The following is a 20,829-nucleotide window of genomic DNA, read 5'->3' on the forward strand; positions in this document are numbered from 1 at the left end:
AAGAAGGAAAGACACAAATCCCTTCCTTACCTACAACCTGATTTCTCTCAGAGCTTCAGTGAAGGATTCTTAGACACCTCCAATCGTGAGGTGCTGAGGGAACATGGAAAGAAATGATCCCGGCTCTCCAGCACCTGATGTAAACTTGAACAATTCTCTTCCTTTGTCCTTCTCTTGACAAAGGGAGAAACAAAGCGAGTGCCTTGGAATATTTTCCCTGTGGTGGGTTTATGTCCCTCCCCCCTCTATCCATACTTTGAAGGGTTTCATTACTTACAGCAGGACAGTTCAACTCCCAGTGTGCCCATGATCCCTCCCATCAGACTGGGGCTGGGAGGGGCTTGGGGGGTCTCTTTGGCTGGGAGCCCCCACTGGTTCTGGACAGGGACAGTCCAGGATAACAAATTACTTCAGTCACTTTTCTGATTGGGGAATGCCAATTACCCAGATGCAGAGGGTCCCTGCAGACCACCCTGCCCCCTCTCCATGACAGAATTGATTAAATCCTTTTCAATGAACAACTTTGTTCTTCACCTCACACATCTCTGAGGGACTCACAGCCACTGGCAGCTCAGGATGGGGCCCATTAAGCTGTATCTCCCATCAAGAAGATAGTTCTGCCCAATGCCCCCTCCCTAATGCCATAGTTCCCAGCTAGCTTTCCCTGAGTGGTCTGAGATCAGTGATTTCCCCACTTTTTGTCTTCTGATTTGTGGCTCCTTGTTGGGAGGTGTCTTCATAACATCCTTCCTGCTTCTTTTGCAAAATTCTGTCATCATAGTCCATTGCAAAAAACTGTGGTAAGAAAAGCCCAGCCCATGTGGAGCAGGGTCCACCATACTCTGTGGACTCTTCTGATTTGAGTGACCACCTCTGAGGTCTCCTTCCCCCCCCCCCCCGCCCCCGAGCTCACTGGCCTTTGGAATAGCAGTACGACAAAAAGTCATTTTGTTAATTTCAGAGCTATATTAATATGTAAGCAGTTTCTGAGCCTAGATGAATAGTAAATCATATTCTCCAAAGGAATGACTGTCTCCCCTCACACCCCCTCCTCCTCATCCTACTTCTAATTAACATCCTCCTCTCTCACCTCCACCCCCTTTCAAAGCCATTAGTAAAGGTGCAGACTGGTTTTGGTCCCAGAGCGGATGCAGTGCCTGCCACTCTTGCTTATTAATTCTCCATGTCAACACTAAACCATTAATAACTCTCTCCTGGTGTCTCTGATTGTGTGTCTGTGTCCTTGAAGCTTCGTCTTTGCCCTGTGTCTCCAGGGTCTCAAAGAGCATGTTATGTGTGTATCCTGTGTGTAATCTGTATCCTAGCCTTTTTTTTTACCCCACCAATTCCTAGACTTGCAGAACATGGCTAGGCTTGTTTGTGGCATGGTCTTATCATAAAACCCTCTCACCCCCTCTCTTCTGCCCTTTGGAGAAGTAGAGGTGTGTTCTGCACAACGAGAGGATGGTTCTTCATGACATGCCTCATCGGAAAATGGAGCCACATGTGCGTGAAGGAAGGGCAGATGGGACCTAGCTGCCCAGTGGGGCTCGGCGCTCGCTTGCGCTCTCTCTCTCTCTCTCTCTCTCTCTCTCTCTCTCTTTCTCTCTCTCCCTTTGGTGTCCTAACATATAGGGGGAAAATATTAATTGGGATGAGATTCAGAACCAAGTTACTTAGGATGGGGAAAGACATGAGCATGACGATGGCTTCTCTCCAGCCAAGGTGGTGGCTCTCATGAACATCCTTTGTCCTGTTTCAGCCCGAGGAGTTGCAGAAAGGACGCCCAGTTTCATGTATCCCCTGGGCACGTCAAGCAGCCAGATGGTGCTGAGGGGCATGGACTTGCTCCTGGAGTGTATCGCCTCAGGGGTGTATGTATGATTTGTGTCTGTACTTAGACCCTTCATCCTGGTTCTGTTCAGAAATCTGGGAAAGGGGCTTTATCAGGGTTTTATTCTCTAGTTGGTAGTGAAGGTGAGATGTCAGTCTAGCTAAATCCCATGCTAGAGCTTGCCAAGTCTCTATCCCATCCCAGTGACCCTATTATTTGGGTAAAGAGGAGAGAAAGAGGAGTCAAACATTCTGCCCTGATTTGGTGCCAAACTGCTGTGTCACCCTGGATAGGTAACTCAATCTCTTTGCACATTGATGTTCCCTCATAAATGGAGACCTAATTCTTGAGATCGGAATTGGAAATAGAAGCACACCTGCTCCCCACCCAAGGAAAGCAAAAAACTGGAAACCCATTTGAAAAGAAATGATACCAGGCAGCAAAGTGTTCTGTCCACACTGCTTAGATCCAGTCCCACCTAGAGTTTTCTTTTTTCTTTATTTTTTAACTCAATACCAGGCCAGTACCCCTGAGTTGTTAGGGATCAGCAGCTCTTCTGTTTCCACTGCTGCCATCAGTCCTTATCTAATTTCTGGGGATATCCAAGTGTCCTCCCACTCCATATTCTCCTGACCCTCACACAACTGTCCTCTTTCTTTCCTAGTCTATCCAAGAAAGAGGCTGGGGTTTTCAGAATGACATTATTAGTCACTAAGGGAAAGAAACTAAGATAATATGGACTTTTGGAGCCCAAAATTGCCAAGTTACAGAGCACAGAAATCTTATCCTGAGATACTGCTTATCCATAACCCAGCTGCAGGCTAATAAGATCTGTGGACTGCTAACCAGCATGTAGGTCTGCCCTTTAGCACATGGTGCTGAGCTCCAATATGTGATGCCCAGACTGGTCTCAAGCCTACTTCTTTCACTTCAAAGCTGTCGCCCCTACTGCCCCCACCACCATCACCAACTCATGGGGTCAGGGCTTCCCAGTCCCAGGAGTCCTACACTTTGCCAAGACTGGGCCTAGTTAAATGTTTCACACCTACTGGGTTCCTGCCCTGTGGTATGCCCTACTTGCTTCCTCCCTGATTAGGTAGATGATGTCTGACAGTATGTAATTCTTCACCAACAACATTCACTTGAAACACCTTGTAGGTTTGTAATACCCCACATATTGTAATAAATACTTGGTTTCCACCAAAAAAGAATAGGGAAGGGTCATTTCATCAAACTGGTCATTTAGGGAGCCCTGGTATCGATTCCTAAAATCACAGAATCTTAGCCTTGGAATAAACTTTAGAGGTCATCTAGTCCGAAACTTCTTAAACGGTGGTCATGACCCCATATGGGGCCGTGTAACTGAATATGGGGGTCACAGAAAAAAATTAGCAACAGTAAAAGGTTTTATATATATATATAACCTTTTACTGTTGCCAAATTTGTGTGTGTATGCCATGTAAAAATTTCTCAGGTGAAAAGGGGTTGTGAGTAGAAAACATTTAAGAAGCCCTGCTGTAGCCCAACCTTTCTACAGAATCCCAGCAAGAGCTTAACATGTCTACCTTTTATCTCCTGATGGATCTGACCCTCCCAGACCAGCACCAGACATCGCATGGTACAAGAAAGGTGGGGACCTCCCAGCTGGCAAGGTCAAATTTGAAAACTTTAATAAGGCCCTGCGCATCACCAATGTCTCAGAGGAGGACTCTGGGGAATATTTCTGTCTGGCCTCCAACAAGATGGGCAGCATCCGGCACACGATCTCGGTGAGAGTAAAGGGTACGTTGTGTGTATTTCTCATTATGATTATTTTGCCTGTCCAACAACTCCTTCCCCCACAACCTTGCCACCATTACTACCACCACCTCTCCTCTTCCTAAGAGTGTGTGGGAGGGAGGAGCCACCCAAAACACGGTGACCTGCTGAACATACTTTCACCAGCAGTCCTCACTCCACTCATCACTCTGTGTGTGTGTGTGTGTGTGTGTGTGTGTGTGTGTGTGTGTGTGTGTGTGTGTGTGAAAGAGAGGGGGGAGGAGAGAGAGAAGGAGGAAGGGAGAGAGGTGGAGGGAAAGAGGGAGAGAAGGATGGAGAGAGAGGGAGGGAGGGAGAGAGAGAGGAAGAGAGAGAGAGAGAGAGAGAGAGAGAGAGAGAGAGAGATCTACGCCCACTTCTCATTAATGACTGTGGCTCCTCCCCTCATCAGACAGATTTCCCTCCACTATCCCCTTACCCACCATCACCTTTTGGATCACGGCTGTAAAGCCGTAAAGTTGGCATGTTGTGTTGGTATTTTTTTTTTCATTTTGCATTCCTGTTCCTTGGTGTGTTGTCTCTGCCTTGCAATTTTCTCTGTACATATGGGTTAGTGCTACACTTCTTTTAGGAAAGAGGTAAAGGGAATGTCATTGATAACCCAACTTATAAACAAAGGGGCAAGATTTCATTTCACATACAAAGATGGTAAATTCACTGCTATCAGAAAGATGTGGGCTTGTAATATTTCTTATAGGATTGGGTTGTCCTGAGCCATCCACATTCTTATCCAGTGTCCCCTTGGGATCACTTCTGCAAAGTTGCTGGTAAGGGTCAAGAAGGTAGTCTATTAATCACGGTATGGTGTTTCTTGGTTTGAAGATAATTGGCCTCATGGTCTTAGTCTCATTAGTTCCAGAAGCACCACAAGCAAAATCCACAAGGGAAAGGAACCAGCCAAAAGGAAACCAGATGAGGATCTACTCAGGGGCAGCTGAGGCCCTACCCAGAGGAAGCTGAAGAGCTACCCAGGGAGAGCCAAGATGGCCTCGCAAATAGACCCAGACTGACCTGCTCAATGCATGTTCACCCATCCTATATCCTACACGGAGATGCCAAATCTCTCTTCTGTGCCATCTGAACCCCTTACCAAGGTCTGTTTGCACACTAACTATTGGCAATAAAAGTGGGGTCAGGTCAGCATAGGGAGAGCCAGGTTAAGTAGCAGTGCTCATAGGCCTGTCTTGGTTTTCTTATTCTTTCCCCATCCCATCTGACTGTCTGGTCTGTGGCCGTCCTTGTCTTCCAGCCGCTCCTTATTGGCTAGATGAACCTAAGAACCTTATCCTGGCCCCGGGTGAAGATGGGAGGCTGGTGTGTCGGGCCAATGGGAACCCCAAGCCCACCGTCCAATGGCTGGTGAATGGGGATCCTTTAGAAGGTAGGTTATATGACGTCTCTTCCATACCAGTGTTCGGAAGAACCATATTGTAGCCTCGTCAGACCACATGTGTAACGTTGTGTTCAGTTCTAAACACCACATTGTTGAATGAGGACTCTGACAAGTCAGAGAGGAGAACCACCAAGATATTGAGGGGATGGAAGACTATACCATAGGAGAATTTTTTGAAAGGACTGGGTTTAATGCTGTTTAGTCTTGTAAACAGCAGACTTCAGGGAGACATGATAGCAGTCTACAGCTATTTGAAGATTTATCATATAGAAGAGGGATTAGAGACTTGTAATGCTTGGCTCCAGAGTCCAGAAGTAGGAATGGTGGTTTGAGGTTACAGAGGCAGATTTAAAGAAAATCTTCCTAACAGATACACTTCATTCTCTAGCCCCCTTCCCTTCTGTCCCCAACCATAGAATCTGAAACAAAATTAGTGTATCCCTCATCACTAGAGGTCATCAAGTCAAGACTGGTTGACCACTGTTGGGAATGTGATAGAGTCAATTCCTACTCAGGTAGGGGTTGGACTAGGTTGCCAACTCCTGAGATTCTATAAACCCAATGGATCCCAGGGCATCTTCATGGCCAAGAACATTGGAATCTTCTTCAGTTTAGGCAGGTTGCTCAGTGAATAGAGTGCTGGACCTGGAATAGAAAAGAGCCAAGTTCAAATCTGACCTCAGACACTACTAACTGCGTGACCTTAGGCAAGTCACTTAATCTCTGCCTCAGTTTCCTCATCTGTAAAATGAGGATCATAATAGCATCCACCTCCCAGGGTTGTTGTGAGGATCAAATGAGATGATATTTATAAATGCTTTGCAATCCTTGAATATATAAATGCTAGCTGTTATTAGTATTATTATTCAATTATCATAGACTTGTTCTACATGGTTCCAGAGGACAGAATTAGGGGAAATGGATGGCAGATTTTTACTCTATAGAAGAAAAAACTCCCCAGTAATATAGCTGTCCAAAAGGGAAATGGGCTGTCTTGGTTAGGTAGTGAGTTCTTTGTCATTCCCTGTTCAGAGTCTGGATTGCTACTGTCAGAAATGTCAAAGGATTTCTTGGTAGATGAGATCACCTCCAAGGTCCTTTTGAATCCCCATAACCAGCCATCGAGGTGACAGAGGTCCCAAATAACCTATTGCCACCACCACTAGTCAGACTCATTTGTGTCTCAAGGTCTTAAGGCTTGGGTTGGATTTCTGCCTCCACCCTTCATTGCCTGTGTGACTTTTCCTCTTCTGGGCCTCATCTTCCTCATCTATAAAATGATAAGGGTTGGACTTGATGACTTTGTACATTCCCCGTTCTGAATCCTCTTATGTTAAGATGCAACAGGTATTCATTCCAACTGGTCTGGAGTCTCTTAGTGATTATTGTATATTGTGATGTGGGACTCCATCATTTTGACCAGGGCAGCATTGTTAGGGGAATTAAGAAGTCCCTGGAGTCAGTATGACCCCAGAGAAAACCATTCCTGTGCTCTGTCACTTTACAGATTCAGAGATCAAAGAGCTTGGCCAGTCCTGGGCTAAAAGTCTGCCCCCACACACTCTCGCATCTTCCAGAGCTCCCAAACCCATCCATCTCTGACCCCTCTTCTAATCGCCTCTCTCACTAATCCCCAAGCCCCAAGGACAGCGAGATCTCAGGAGAAGTTTAATTGCAAGGGGAAAATAAAGATGACAAATTTATGGGAAAGTTGCTTTAATGATTTCACGATTATCAGATCTGCAAAAGAAATGGGTTGTGCTAAACTTTCCCAGAAATTTTTTGGTGAGACAGTGAGGGTTAAGTGACTTGTCCAGGATCACACAGCTACTAAGTGTCAAATTTCTGAGGCCAGATTTGAACTCAGATCCTCCTGAATCCAGGGCTGGTACTTTATCCACTGTGCCACCTAGCTGCCCCTAAACTTTCTACTAATTCTTAGCCGTGTCTAATCCTTCTCATCTCTGTTACCTGGAGAAGCCAATACATACAATGGCATTTAAAGCCATGTATGACCTGACCTCAGTTGGCCTTTCTAGTCTTACTAGAACTACATGAACTGCAGGTTTAGGGTTGAATCCAGGGAAGAACTTCCCAGGAAGGGTTGATAGGCAGTCAGGGAAAGTGGTCCTAGGAGAGGCTGTAAGGAAACTCATAGGCCAATCTCCTCATTTTACAAATGAGAAAACTGAAGCGCAGAGACGTCTGAGTGATTTGCCCAAGGGAACCCAGTCAGTAAGTGTCTGAGGTATAATTCAAGTGAACTCTGGTCTTCCTAACTCCAAGTCTAGTGTGCCAGCTGACTTTCAGGGTCCCTCACAGCTAGATACTGTGATGCCATAGCATTTCCTGACAGGGATCCTTGTTCATTTTTTTCTGAGCATAGGGAGGGGGAGGGCTATAAAAAAAACCCTACAAGATGAACAAGCTCTTTTTTACTACAGGAGCCAAATTCGGCCTTTAGAGCACTATATCAAGAAAATAGGTACAGCCATCAATAAGATGGATGGTGACCCCTCTCTCCAACTCCCTGCATCCACACAACACCTTGTCCCCTGCTTTGCTGATGAATAAATCCAACACCCAAGACTTGTGATTGAGGGTCAGCCTTAGAAATGTCACCCATCACTCTCCCTGAGGAAGCAGATGGCTCGGAGCACTTAGGGGAGATTGATGAGAGGGGAAATCAATTCTGTGGACCTACTAGATCTGGTAGGGGAGGGATTGGTGGCATTGGTGCCTTTTTACGGCCACTGACGAGAGGGAGGGGGGATGGGGATGCTGACCTGGTCTCAGTTCAGCTTTTGCTGATTCCCCAGTCTCTGAGCTCAGAATAGCTGTCTGCAGAGTGGCGCCTGGGAGACCAGACTCCTGGGTCCCTGCACACAGCTTTGCTTCCATACATGTCTGTGTCAAGTCCTGGGCAAGTTATCTGATCCCAAGCACCAAGTCATCTAGTAACTGTGGCATTTTCTGTTTAAAAGTCTTATGAGTGGCTATAAGGGTTGAGGCTAGGTCATTCTGGGAGGCAGCCACCTCATAACTAGTAACATTCATTTAAAAAAAAATAGTAACAAGCCCCAAAGTTTCTATGGAACTTTTATTTCTGAAATGAGTTTACATTGATTATCCCATTCTCTCTTCACAGAATCCCTAAAAGGGAGGGTTGGTTCTCCCCCATTCTTATTGTTGAAGGAAATGAGAAGTTAAGAGATTTGTCCCTATAAGGTGATATAGTGAATTAGGGATATAACTGAGCCCCGGGACTCCTGACTCCCACCCACTCCACACTGCTGCTTTTCTGCAGAACAAAATGGGTAGGGGCAGCTAGGTGGCACAGTGGATAGAGCACCTGCCCTGGAGTCAGGAGTACCTGAGTTCAAATTCGGCCTCAGGCACTTAACACTTACTAGCTGTGTGACCCTGGGCAAGTCACAACCCCAATTGCCTCACTAAAAAAAAAAAAAATGGGTGACTATAATCATAAGAAGTCACAAAGAGGTTATCCTTTTTTCTTAAACATAGCCATTTACTGAGCAGCAGGGCAAAAGAAATATCACCACAGGCATTCCTTATTAAGGCAAATATATAAATAATAAATACATCCCAGTCCACACAAACATATAAGCAATCCATACTCTTCTATAAATGCACTCAATATTTACTGGGGAGAATGGACACATGTTTACAAAAACTTTCCAATTAGATACATGAGTGATGAAACCCATGTGCTCAGGGTCAGTCGTAAACTATGGAATTTTAAAACTTTGGTATCCCAGAAAAATTATTCTTAAGGAGCCCGGATTTAATCATCAGAACAGTAATAATATCATTTATATAACACTTTGGGGCCACTAGGTGGTGCCATAGTGCACAGAGTGCTGAGCCTGAAGTCAGGAAGATTAGTTCCAATCTGGCTTCAAACACTAACTGGCTGTGTGATCTGGGAGAGATCACTTAATCTATATGCCTCAGTTTTCTTATCTGTAAAATGGGGGTGATAATAACATCTATATCCCTGGGTTGTTGTGATGATCAGTTGAAATAATATTTGTTAAGATGCTATGGAAACCTTAAAGATATATGTATTCAGTGGTTGTCAGTCATGCCTGACTCTGTGACCCCATCTGGGGTTTTCTTGGCAAAGATGGTGGAGTAGGTTTTTCCTTCTCCATTTCCTTCTCCAGCTCATTTTGCAGATGAGGAAACTGAGGCAAACAGGGTTAAATTGCCCAGATCACACAGCTAGTAAGTATCTAAGGCCAGATTTGAATTCAAGTCTTCCTAACTCCAGCGCTCTAACTCCTAGCTGCATTCATGATAAATGCAACTAATGAAAGAAAGCAGCAGAAACTATGCAGCACATCACAGCAGGCAGGACAAATATAGCACCAAACACCTACCAAGACGTGACCTGCTAACTAGAATTATGCCACAGAACCTCACTCTCTTTCATGGACAAACCTCCATACTACAAATACAGATCTCAAAATATTCTCGTGCGCTCAACCAATAAACTGTACTAAACTGGAGCATCATCACAGGCTCAACAGTTGCCCACAATCTCCTATGTAGATCACTGATCAATGAAAGCAACCTATTTAATAGATGTCTCCTCTTGAATCAATTGAGAATAACAATAGCACCTGCCTCCTAAGGTTTTGTGAAGATCCCCTGAGATAACATGTATAAAGTGCTATATTTTTATAGCCTGACTGATATATAAATGCTAACTACTCTTATTATTATCTGATGTCACTATCAATGTCAATACCAAATCCTCAGTCTCCAAGCTGTGTGAAAAAAAGGTTATTAAAAAACAAGGGGAGGAGGGCAGCAAGGTGGCGCAGTGGATAAAGCACTGGCCCTGGATTCAGGAGGACCTGAGTTCAAATCTGACCTCAGACACTTGACACTTACTAGCTGTGTGACCCTGAGCAAGTAACTTAAAAAAAAGAAAAGAAAAGAAAAACAAAGGGAGGACAGCTAGGTGATACAGTGGATAAAGCACCAGTCCTGGATTCAGGAGGACCTGAGTTCAAATCCGGCCTCAGACACTTGACACTTACTAGCTATGTGACTCTGGCCAAGTCACTTAACCCTCATTGACTCACCCAAAAAGAAAAAATAAGAAAAAAACCCAGAGGGGTGTTGGACTTTGAACTAGAATCCAGGGCTTTATATGAAAATATAAAGGAGGTGAAATCAAAATCAAGATGGAGGCAGATGGAGGTATGCCCTGGCTGCCTCTGCAGTTGTCCCCAAGATGCTTTCAGTGAGCCTACAGAAGAGAAGCTGATGCCCCAATACTTTTATTCAGCTACATAGGGCAGCTATTTTCTCCACCTGTACAGTGGTCCATAGAACACTGAATATGAAAGAAAATCAGCAGGAAGATAACCTACCTGTCCCAGCTGGTGCTGCTTCTGTCTGAGCTCCATCAAACAAGATGAGGAAAATGAGATAATAATAGTCAGAGCAGGAAAGCAACTTTTCCCTGGACCATTTCTATAAGAGCTCCAACCAAAATGATGAGAAGAATGAGGTGAAGAACAATTGTAATGATAATGTTCCACACTTGCATAATGCCTTGAGGTCTGCAGAATGCTTTTCTCACTCTGCTATAAGATAGATGGGCCTGGAGTCAGGGCGATTCATCTTCATGAGTTCAAATCTGGCCTCAGACACTTACTAGCTGTGTGACCCTGGGCAAGTCACTTTACCCTGTTTGCCTCAGTTTCCTCAACCGTAAAATGAGCAGGAGAAGGAAATGATAAACCATTCCAGTATCTTTGCCAAGAAAACGCCAAATGGGGTCACAAAGACTCAGAAACAACTGAAATGACTGAACAGTAGCAAAAAATGAGATAGGTAGTATAAATATAATTATCCCCACTTTACAGGTTAAAAGAAAAGGCTGAAATTTTAAGTGACCTAAGATCACGTTACTAGATGTGTGAGGTGAGACTTGAGTTCAGGGTTCCTAGTTCAAAGTCTCACATCCTAGCCTCTGCTTCAACACTTCTTTTTTTTTCTTTTCTTTTACAGGGCAATGAGAGTTAAGTGACTTGCCCAGGGTCATACAGCTAGTAAGTGCCTCAGGCCAGATTTGAACTCAGGTCCTCCAGAATCCAGGAACAGTGCTTTATCCACTGCACCACCTAGCTGCCCTCTCAAAACTTCTTTTGAATAAAGGACCAAATGCTCTGAAAACATCCCGAGGAATTTGAAGCTCTTGTTTCTTTAGCAGTATGCTAATAGAATCATAGACTTAGAGCTAGAAGGAATCTCCAGCACCATCTGATCCAACCTTCTCATTTGCCAGATGAGGAAACTGAGGCCCTGGAGGGGATATAGTTTGCCAATGGCCATGCAGCTAGCTAGGGTCAGATTTGAACCTGCATCCTTTGTCTCCAGATCCATCTTTGTACTGCCCCATGCTGTCTCCATTTTGGCTACTCTTCATACTTTTAAAATATGCGATCTTTCCAGCTTCTTACAATCATCTTCTAAGAAAGGTTGGGTTGAGATTATTATTCTCATTTGGCAAATTAAGGAACTGAAGTTTGGATTGGGACAGTGGAGTGCCCAAGATCTCAGAAAGTTAGCAGAACCAGGGCAAGAACCTGTGTGCCCTGATTCCCAGCCTAGTGCTCTTCCTACCATACCACAGAGGACCCCATGCCATGGGGCCCTGACAGGTAAACCCATGGCCCCCAACATGATCAACTATTCCTTAATGGGAACCTCTCTTCTTCAAATCTAGCGGCGCCTCCCAACCCAAGCCGTGAGGTAGCTGGAGACACCATCATCTTCCGAGACACTCAGATTGGCAGCAGTGCAGTGTATCAATGTAATGCATCCAATGATCACGGTTACCTTTTAGCCAATGCCTTTGTCAGTGTTCTGGGTGAGTATGCAGAGGGTGGCAATGCCTGGGCGCATGTGTGGGCAGTGGGAAAAGAGGGTGGTTGTTGAGATGGGAGCATTGGGTTGCCCAGCCTCCATTCCCTTTTGTTCTTGTCCTCAGCTACAGCGACATCGTCCTTGTGCTTAGTTTTTTCATAGATGAGAAAAAAATGGTCCCTTGTCTTTTAAGGGGAGGGAGTCAGACCAGCATAGCTGCAGGCAATTTGGTGATTGGGTTGGAGCAGAGATGAATGTGGGACTATATGTGAGATTTTTCTAGGGTAGGGAGAGAATTTTGCATTCTTGCTAAAGGGAGATTTGAGGAGACAGATGGATGTGGAATTAATTCAGCCATGAAAATAAGCATTGATCTAATCTCCACCCTTATGAATATGGGATAGTGGATTTATCTTGCTATATTAAGTCTTTGTGTGTTGTATCTCTTGATCTGGGTATTGGCTCCAGAGCCCAGCCCTAAATAAATTTTCTGTAATCACTGCAGAAAGTAAAAGAAAGGGATGAGAGGAAGAAAAAGAGGAATAGTTGGAAGGGTTCAAAGACTTCAGAAAGAATAAGCAGGGGGTATTTCATCCAGGATTTACTACTGAATGATGTTGATAAGCCAGAGGCAGTGAATGGAGAGATGGCCTTGAAGTCTGGAAGAGGGGTTTCAAGTCTCACCTCTGATGTGTGCTAGCTTTGTGGTCCTGGGCAAGTCACCTCACCTCAACTATGACTTGTAGAGAAATGCTAACCTGCATTGGTAGAGGGAGTTTTCTCACCTGGGAGTTCTCTATACCTAGGAAATCATAGGTCTTGCCCCTATTCCTCAATTTGGAAAATTAGATTCAATACTATGACAACACCCTATCCCAATTCCTGCCCAGTCCTGAAAGCCCTCTTAGATTTGGTGGAATTGATGGAGGAGGGTCCATGGATACATGGGAGATGGGAGGTTGGTTCAAGACCAAGGATTGCTCTCCCACCCCCCTCAAAAGAAGGGTCCAAGAAGGAAGGAGCAAGTTGCCCCAGCTGTCTCAAAAAGGTACACTATGGGTTTCAGATGTGCCCCCTCGGATGTTGTCCCCTCGGAACCAGCTCATCAAGGTGATCCATTACAACCGGACTCGGCTGGACTGTCCTTTCTTTGGGTCCCCAATCCCCACCCTCCGATGGTAAGCTCTGGTCATGCCCGGCCCCACCTTCTATAGGCAGCAACTGCCATGTATGTTTCCTTTGTAATCCACAATGCCTTGCATGGGACTAGAGTAAGTCCTCAGAAAACACGGAAAATTTAAATTAAAAAAACCCAACACATTGAATTTGAGTTGGAAAAGTCTCAGTGACCATCTAACTTTGTTGTACAAAGGAGAAAACTGAGACCCAGAAAAGGGTAGTAATTTGCTCAAGATCACATGGTGAATTAGTGACAAAAGCAGAAAGAGTCTGTGTTCTTCCCTTGTGGGCTGGTTACTTGCCTCTCCCTTCCCTATCCCTAGCTGCCCTGTCCACCTCCTGCCTCATTATGCTGGGGTCTCTTTTGCTGTGTTGCGAGGTTTAAGAACGGGCAGGGGAGCAACCTGGATGGTGGCAACTACCAAGTCCACGAGAATGGCAGCTTGGAAATGACTATGGCCAGAAAGGAAGACCAAGGCATCTATACCTGCGTGGCCACCAACATCCTGGGCAAAGCAGAGAACCAAGTCCGCCTGGAGGTCAAAGGTAGAGTCAGTTGGGAAGATGGTGTCTATGTTAAGTGTTCCTGGGGAACATCAACCCTGTCTACCCACTATGAATGAGTACACCCCAGGGAACCTTCCTGAACCCTCTCTCCGTGCTATCTTGACAAACTCATCACATCCCATTGATTTAGCTGCCATCTCCATGCAGATGACTCTTAAGTCTTTAGAGCTGATTGTAGTCTCTCTCCTGAACTCCAGTCCCATATCACCAACTGCTTTTTCAAACATCTCTAACTCAATATCTCATAGGAATCTCAAACTCAACATTTCCAAAAGAGAACTCATTATCTTTACACAGAAACCATCCCCATTTCTGTGGAGTATACCACTATCCTTCAAGTCACCTGAGTTTGCAAACTCGGTCATCCCCGAGTCTTCCCTCCCTCCCCGTCCCCTCTCATATTTAATCAGTTGCCAAGTCTTGACAATTTTACCTCCCCAATATATCCCACATCTGTCTCCTCTCCACTCACCCAGCCATCACTTAATTCAGGCCTTCATCACCTCTCACCGAGACCATTGCCATCGGCTCCTAATTGTACCTCCTGCCTTTAACGTCTCCCTTCTCCAATCAGTCCTCCACACAGCTGCCAACATGATAATCCCAAATCACAGGTCTTCCCATGTCACTCAAGAATCTCTCTGGTTCTCTCTTACTTCTAGGATAACACGCAAAACCTTTAACTGTCTTGCTCCAGCCTACCTTTCCAGGCTTATTACACAGTTTCTGCTTCATGCACATGATGTCTCTGATACACCGGCCTACTTACTGCTCCTTGCACATGACATTCCATTTCCTATCTCATGCCTTTGCCTGCCTCCAGTGCCAAGGATGCCCTCTCTCCTTACCTCAGCCTTAAAGCATTCCAAGCTTCCTTCAAAGTCCTAATCAAGTGCTACTTTCTACACTGTAGAACCTTTAGGAAGCCTACCCTGCTCCTGCCCCACCCCCAACCAGGTGCTTAGTGCTCTCCCTGGGAAATCACTTTGCATCATTTGTACGTGTTCTTTCCCCCAATAAGATGTAAGTTTCTTGAGGGCAGGGACAGTTTCATTTTTTTTTTTATTTTGATCACCTAGAACAGTGCCTGGCAAATAGTAGATACTTAATAAATGCTTGTTGAATTGAATCAAGGCCAAATTGGAGATATATCTACCGGCTCTCCGATGTTCATGTGTGGATGATCCACTTAGGGATTCCTCTTTGCAAATGTTTAATCCCTAGCCACCTTCCTCCACACTGAAATAAGTCTGAGCTCCCTCCCTCAGCTGATGGTGTGGGTTCCGGGGGTGCAGAGTCATAATGTTATTGTAGGTCAAATAGAATTAGGAAGAAAAATCTCCTATTCCCAAATGAACTTCAAAAGAGAGAGAGAGAGAAGGCCAAATAGAATTATTTTTGATTGACCACTGTTCTGGATAGTAATGTGATTCCCCTCCATTAATACAGACATCCAGGTTTTGGCTTAATTTGATTTCTTCCAACCTATGTGACAGGCCTGAGGCTTTAGGGCACGTTGTGATCCTGAGGATGGTGGGCCAATGGGCTTCTTGTACTTCCCCACAGACCCCACCCGGATAATTCGGGTGCCTGAGGACCAGGTGGTCAAGAGAGGTTCAAACGTCGTGTTGGAGTGTCGAGTGAAGCATGACCCCACCCTGAAGCTTACAGTCAACTGGCTGAAGGATGATGAGCCGCTCTACATTGGAAACAGGTCCCCCAAGCCTCCCTCCTGCCTCTTGGGCCAGATTAAGTGGCTTTCTCCCCACCCAACTTGACACTAAATTCCTACTCTGAGGCCTCATTGTAGGTTCTCCAAGGATATACCAGCAGAATACAAATGCTAGCAGGTTTGACCATGCTGAAAAGTCTTCAGCTATAGTTCTAAGTGACAACCTTCAGCATCTATTGCCTGAGGGTCAGCCTAGCAAAATTCAGAGATACTCATCAGCAAAAGGTTGGGCCATTTACTAAAGTATAGAAGGGTTGCAATCTACAGTGGGGGAGGAAATACTAATTCCTTCTGCCTTCCCCTGATAAAATTATGGATCTTTGAAATGGTGAGGTTTCTGGTGGGGGCGGGGGACACATGGTATGTAACCCAGTGATAGACATCCAGGGTCACAGGTTTCACAGAAGGGCCCCTAAGATAAAGTTAGATTCTATTATGCCTCACTAGGAACTACTGTCTCCTCTCCTTCATTCTTTCTCTTTCTTTTGATCTCTCTTCCCCCCTTTTCCTCCTCTATCCTTCACTCTCTCTCTTGTCCCCCTCTCTATCCCCTGTCTCTCCCTCTATTCTTTTTCTTTACCTATCTTCCTCTTTCCCTCTCTCCTCATTATCTCTCACCCACCTCTTTCTTTCCTACCCTTGTTTTCTTTCTCTCCATTCCTCTTCTCATGATCTTCCATTTCCCCTTCTTCCTTTGTCTCATGTCTGTGAATCATCGATCTTCATAAGCATCACTTTGGACTGTTTGGTGGTTCGGTGGGGCCACTATTTCCAGGATCAGGGGCAAGTAGGGGGCCCAGTGGATGCACAGCCCTTGCTCACTTAAATCCAATTCAGTGCAAGTCATGACATCACCCCGATGACAAACACTAACAACAATTTCCAGCATCTCTCAGACCCACTAGCAGTGTCCCTATCCTCCAGTAGAGGGCAGGGTTGACCTGAGTCATCTTCTCCCACAGAATGACTATTCAAGCCATCCCTTGGTTATTTGGTTTGTTTTATTATCTTAATAGCGAGGAGTCTGCAGTTCAACTAACCATTGCAGCTTTTCTACCTTAATCCCATCTTGGTTCAAAGAATCTCAGTGACTCCTGAGTCTTATGTGATCGGCCAGTCAACCCTCAGGGTTGTTACAGTCTTTGCTGGCTCTCTAGTAGCTGACCAGAAGCAGATCTCCCTGGAGTCAGTTTCTTTCTCCTCCTCAACTAACCATCCCTTTTTGTGCCAAGGCCTCATATTACTGTACAGCACTCAGGCCCACTGAAGGTACTTCATCGATGATAATAATTGTTCCCTTAAAATACCCACAGTAGCCTTTTCCCCAAAATCTTCAATGATAGACATTCTTGGGTCTAGACGTAATTTTGTACGCAACTCGGAGCTAGACCTGACTCTACCCCAGGGCTGAGAGGAGATGCAAGCCTGGGGGGGGGAAATCCTTAAAGTTTATCGTGGGCTGAAGGTGTGGGAAGAAGTGAGATCATAGGATCATAATTTTAGAATTGGAAAGGACCTCAGAGATCCTCTAATCCCGCCTCCTCATTGGACACGAGGCCCCCAAAAATGAAATAACTTGTCCAAAGTCACACAAGTTAGTAAATAGCAGGACTGGGATTAGAACTCAGGCCTTCAGACTCCAAATTCAGTGTATTCCATTGTACCACACTGCCTCTCAATGATGAATCAACAAGTATTTATTGCAGGCCTACTGTATGCTCGGTATAGAACAGGCTCCCTGCCTCCAGGAAGCCTCGTTGGGGAGGTTAGGCTAACACGGCAGAGAAGAACGCTAGATAAGATGAAGATAAGTGTGAGACAATATAGAATATTAGGGCTCGAGGAGAGAGGAGAGCAGTTTGAGCTTAACTAACCAAAGAGCTTCATGGGAGAAAAAGAGGTCCTTTGAACCAGACATCAGATGTGGGGTTTGGAGAGAGAGAGGAGTGAGAGGATGACATTTCGTTGTATAGACAAAGAAGTAAAACTCAAGCCAGGATCTGGGGGAATGGTAAACAAAGTCATGATAGTTATTGCCATTCTTGCCCAAACCATCTTGGGCTCCTTTTTAAAATTTTGACTTTAAGCAATTAAGATACTAGTCACCCCTCACCCATTCCCACCCTTCCCCCCCCCCCCGCCCAAAAAAAAGGAGAGAGATTTTAAAAGAAAATTGGCATTTGAGTTTAGTTTTTATTTCCCTCTCTAGGAAAGAAGTAAAAAAAAAAAGTGGCTTTCTCCTTAAGATCAGCCTCTCGATACCTGGTTACTTGCCTTCCTCTCTACTGACTCTCCTACCCCTCCTCCTTTTCAGGATGAAGAAGGAAGAGGACACCCTTACCATCTTTGGTGTGACTGACCGGGACCAAGGCAGCTATACCTGTATGGCCAGCACCGAGCTTGACCGAGACATAGCCAAGGCCTATCTCACCGTGCTAGGTAACTGCCCCTGGGTTCAGTGTCACTTTCCCCATCCCTACCCCATACATTCACACACATGGTCCAGCTTCAGAGGGCTGGGCCCATATCCAATAAGGTCCAATTAAATGTGATGACTGCAAAGGAATACATTGGAATGTTTAATCTAGCAACAAGGAGATCAACACTTTCAGAATATCTAAGGGATACTGGGACAGCTAGGTAGTGCAGTAGATAAAGCTCCGGCCCTGGATTCAGGAGGACCTGAGTTCAAATCCGGCCTCAGACACTTGATCCTGGGCAAGTCACTTAACCCCCATTGCCCCACCAAAAAACAAAAAACAAACAAAAAAAATCTGATCTCAGACACTTGACACTTACTAGCTATGTGACCCTGGGCAAGTCACTTAACCCTCATTGCCCTACCAAAAAAAATATCTAAGGGATACTGCAAAACCCAATATGGATCCCTTTAGCTAAATATCTTTCCCAGTAACTCAGCTAAGTGATACGTGATTGGTCCAGAGAAGGCAGAGAGTTTTCTTGCTTTGTTTTGTTTCATTTTGTTTTATTTCCCATCTCTTACATACAGCTAACCCTATACGACTAAGTTGATTAACTATTAAACAGCCTTTAATTAAAAGAAGAATGAATACTGGATTTGTCCATTTGCCTTGCCCTCCTATTTCTATCCCATTTTCTATCAGAGCTGCCTAAAGCCCCATAAAGCCAATCTCTGCTCATTCTTACCACATCTATTCTAATCCAGCTATGCCAATGGGGAACATTTTCCTGGAAGGGAAATCCCCCTAGAAAGGAAGTCACCAACTGCATTGTCTTCCTAGTTTTCTTCATGGATAGCTCCTGATGTTTTAACACAGTTGGTCTTTCTGCTGTCTCAGCCTGAGTCCTGTCACACCCTAATGGAGGTGGCTAAAAGCTGGATAGTGGTAAGGGCCTCAGCCTCACTATTCTCATCTACGAAATGGAGTTAATGATCACCCCTGCCAAGCTCCCCGGGTTTCTGTGCAAGTAGGCTTTTCAGACGGCCATTGGCCTCCCTGCAGACTGACGAAGACCCTGCGGCCCTCAGCATGAGAGCAACTCTGTCCAATTGGAAGAGACAAGATCGTGTTGTCTGTTCCTCTCCCTCTAGACCAACTTAAACAACACCACTAACCTGGTTAACCTGTCTTACCTTTGCAGCTGCTCAGGCTGTTCCAACTAACCGTATGGCTCCCCTGCCCAAAGGTAACTGCTAGTAACCCCAGTAGACTCCTCACTGTAGCCCTACTGAAGAGATGGGGAAAGTGGGCATGGGGGGAGGAAGGAGAGTGGGAGGAGGGGAGATCTGGGAGGGGATTTGGTCTGTCTGGATTGCAGGGAGGCAACTTCTCCTTCCCACCTCTTTTTAGGCCTATGCTTCCACCTTTATGAGCATATTATCGCCTGTCTACTCCAGGTTCCCCTGGTCCCTAACCCATAGCCTTAAGCCCTGCATAAACTTTGGATCACTTTTAGAAGCACCCTTTATCCCATCTTCAAAGCCCTTAGCTTTCCCCACCCTTGGTCATATCCCACAGGTGAACCCTATCTCCTCTCCTTCCCAGTCTATCGCTCAGGGTCATTCTATTCCACAAGCATTAATGAAAGGTCACCGTGTGCAAAGTATTGTGCTAGGCAGTGAAGGAGATACAAAGCTAAAAGGAGTGTCCCCAGGAACAGCTAGGTGGCGCAGGGCACCAGCCCTGGATTCAGGAGGACCTGAGTTCAAATTCGACCTCAGACACTTGGCACTTACTAGCTGTGTGACCCTGGGCAAGTCGCTTAACTCATTGCCCTAGAAAAAAAAGGAGTGACCCCTGCCTTCTCAGACTTTATAGACTAATGGAGACAATCAATCAACAAATAAATAAATAAATAAATAAATAGACAGACAAATTTTATATATATATAAACATATGTGTAATAGGTATAACATATATTTATATATAATTAAAACAATATATGCTATATATCATATACACACACATATATATGTATATATATCATACACACACACACATATATATATATATGTATATTAAACTGAAATAGGCATTGGAAACAAGGCAGAGAGCTAGGTGAGACCCCTTTGAATCCTTTCTTCCTTCACTTTAGCTTCTCTACTCCCTACAATACTCACTTACCCGCCCCCACCCACAAATCACACTGTGCTGTCACACGGGGGCAGGGGAAAGGGGGGAGTTTAGAGACGAGGAAACAGGTTCAAAACTGAACTTTAGCACTTAACTAGTGGTATGTGCAAGTCCATTAATCTCTCTGAGACTTATTAGTTTCGCCATCTGTAAAATGAGAAGCAGAGGATAAGTAGTAATACCAATCAGATAAGATGACATTCTCTCCCACAGCCTCCCAAAGTGCTTTGCAAAGTTTAAAAGCTACATAAACCTCACCTTTTATTAACAGCCAATGGGAAGGAACCACCCAGAGAGACCTAGATTATTCTAACCTGAGGCTACTAACACCTGCCGCAGCTGTGGCAGGAGCATCATGGAGTGATTCCTTTAGACAGTGCAGAGCCGAGAACAAACAAGAACCTCGGGAGACATACCACACACACGCGCGCGTGCGCGCACACACACACACCCTCCCAGAATGAATGGGTCCCCAGCATAGGTGTCCACCAATGGGTCATACGACTAAGCAGCCTCAGGACTCCCTTGAGTGCCTTTCAGTCCCCTTCCTGCCTCTCGGTACCCACCCTCCTCCAAGTGGCTCACCAATCTCTGAATCTCTTGCTAGGTGCTCCCTTTACTGACTCTCCTGTACTGTCCTAATTCTGCAGAGGGAACTATTGTGCAGCCAGGAAGAGTGATTTTTTTTCCTAGGGAGAATTATCCCTAGGGAAATATCCCAGCACCAACACCCACCTTCCTCCCCTCCCCTCATCCATTCCCATGACCCAGTTTGATCATCAGG

The 20,829-nt window shown here is 45.2% G+C and overlaps 1 protein-coding gene across 15 annotated transcripts in view; it reads left to right on the forward strand.

Moving 5' to 3' along the window:
* Positions 1–20,829, forward strand: part of NFASC (neurofascin) — a 256,804-nt gene that overhangs the window by 179,277 nt on the left and 56,698 nt on the right. For 11 of the 15 annotated variants that reach the window (XM_043963346.1, XM_043963350.1, XM_043963348.1 and 8 more), the window contains exons 10-18: positions 1,763–1,874; positions 3,432–3,616; positions 4,902–5,033; positions 11,812–11,955; positions 13,018–13,129; positions 13,510–13,676; positions 15,264–15,411; positions 17,744–17,868; positions 19,054–19,098. In XM_043963346.1, the coding sequence (XP_043819281.1) occupies positions 1,763–1,874; positions 3,432–3,616; positions 4,902–5,033; positions 11,812–11,955; positions 13,018–13,129; positions 13,510–13,676; positions 15,264–15,411; positions 17,744–17,868; positions 19,054–19,098 (1,170 nt within the window). The remainder of the gene's footprint in view (positions 1–1,762; positions 1,875–3,431; positions 3,617–4,901; positions 5,034–11,811; positions 11,956–13,017; positions 13,130–13,509; positions 13,677–15,263; positions 15,412–17,743; positions 17,869–19,053; positions 19,099–20,829) is intronic. The other 4 variants (XM_043963347.1, XM_043963356.1, XM_043963357.1 and 1 more) reach the window with 1 other exon arrangement.

The sequence above is a fragment of the Dromiciops gliroides genome, chromosome 4, assembly GCF_019393635.1.
Source record: "Dromiciops gliroides isolate mDroGli1 chromosome 4, mDroGli1.pri, whole genome shotgun sequence".
Lineage (NCBI taxonomy): Eukaryota > Metazoa > Chordata > Mammalia > Microbiotheria > Microbiotheriidae > Dromiciops > Dromiciops gliroides.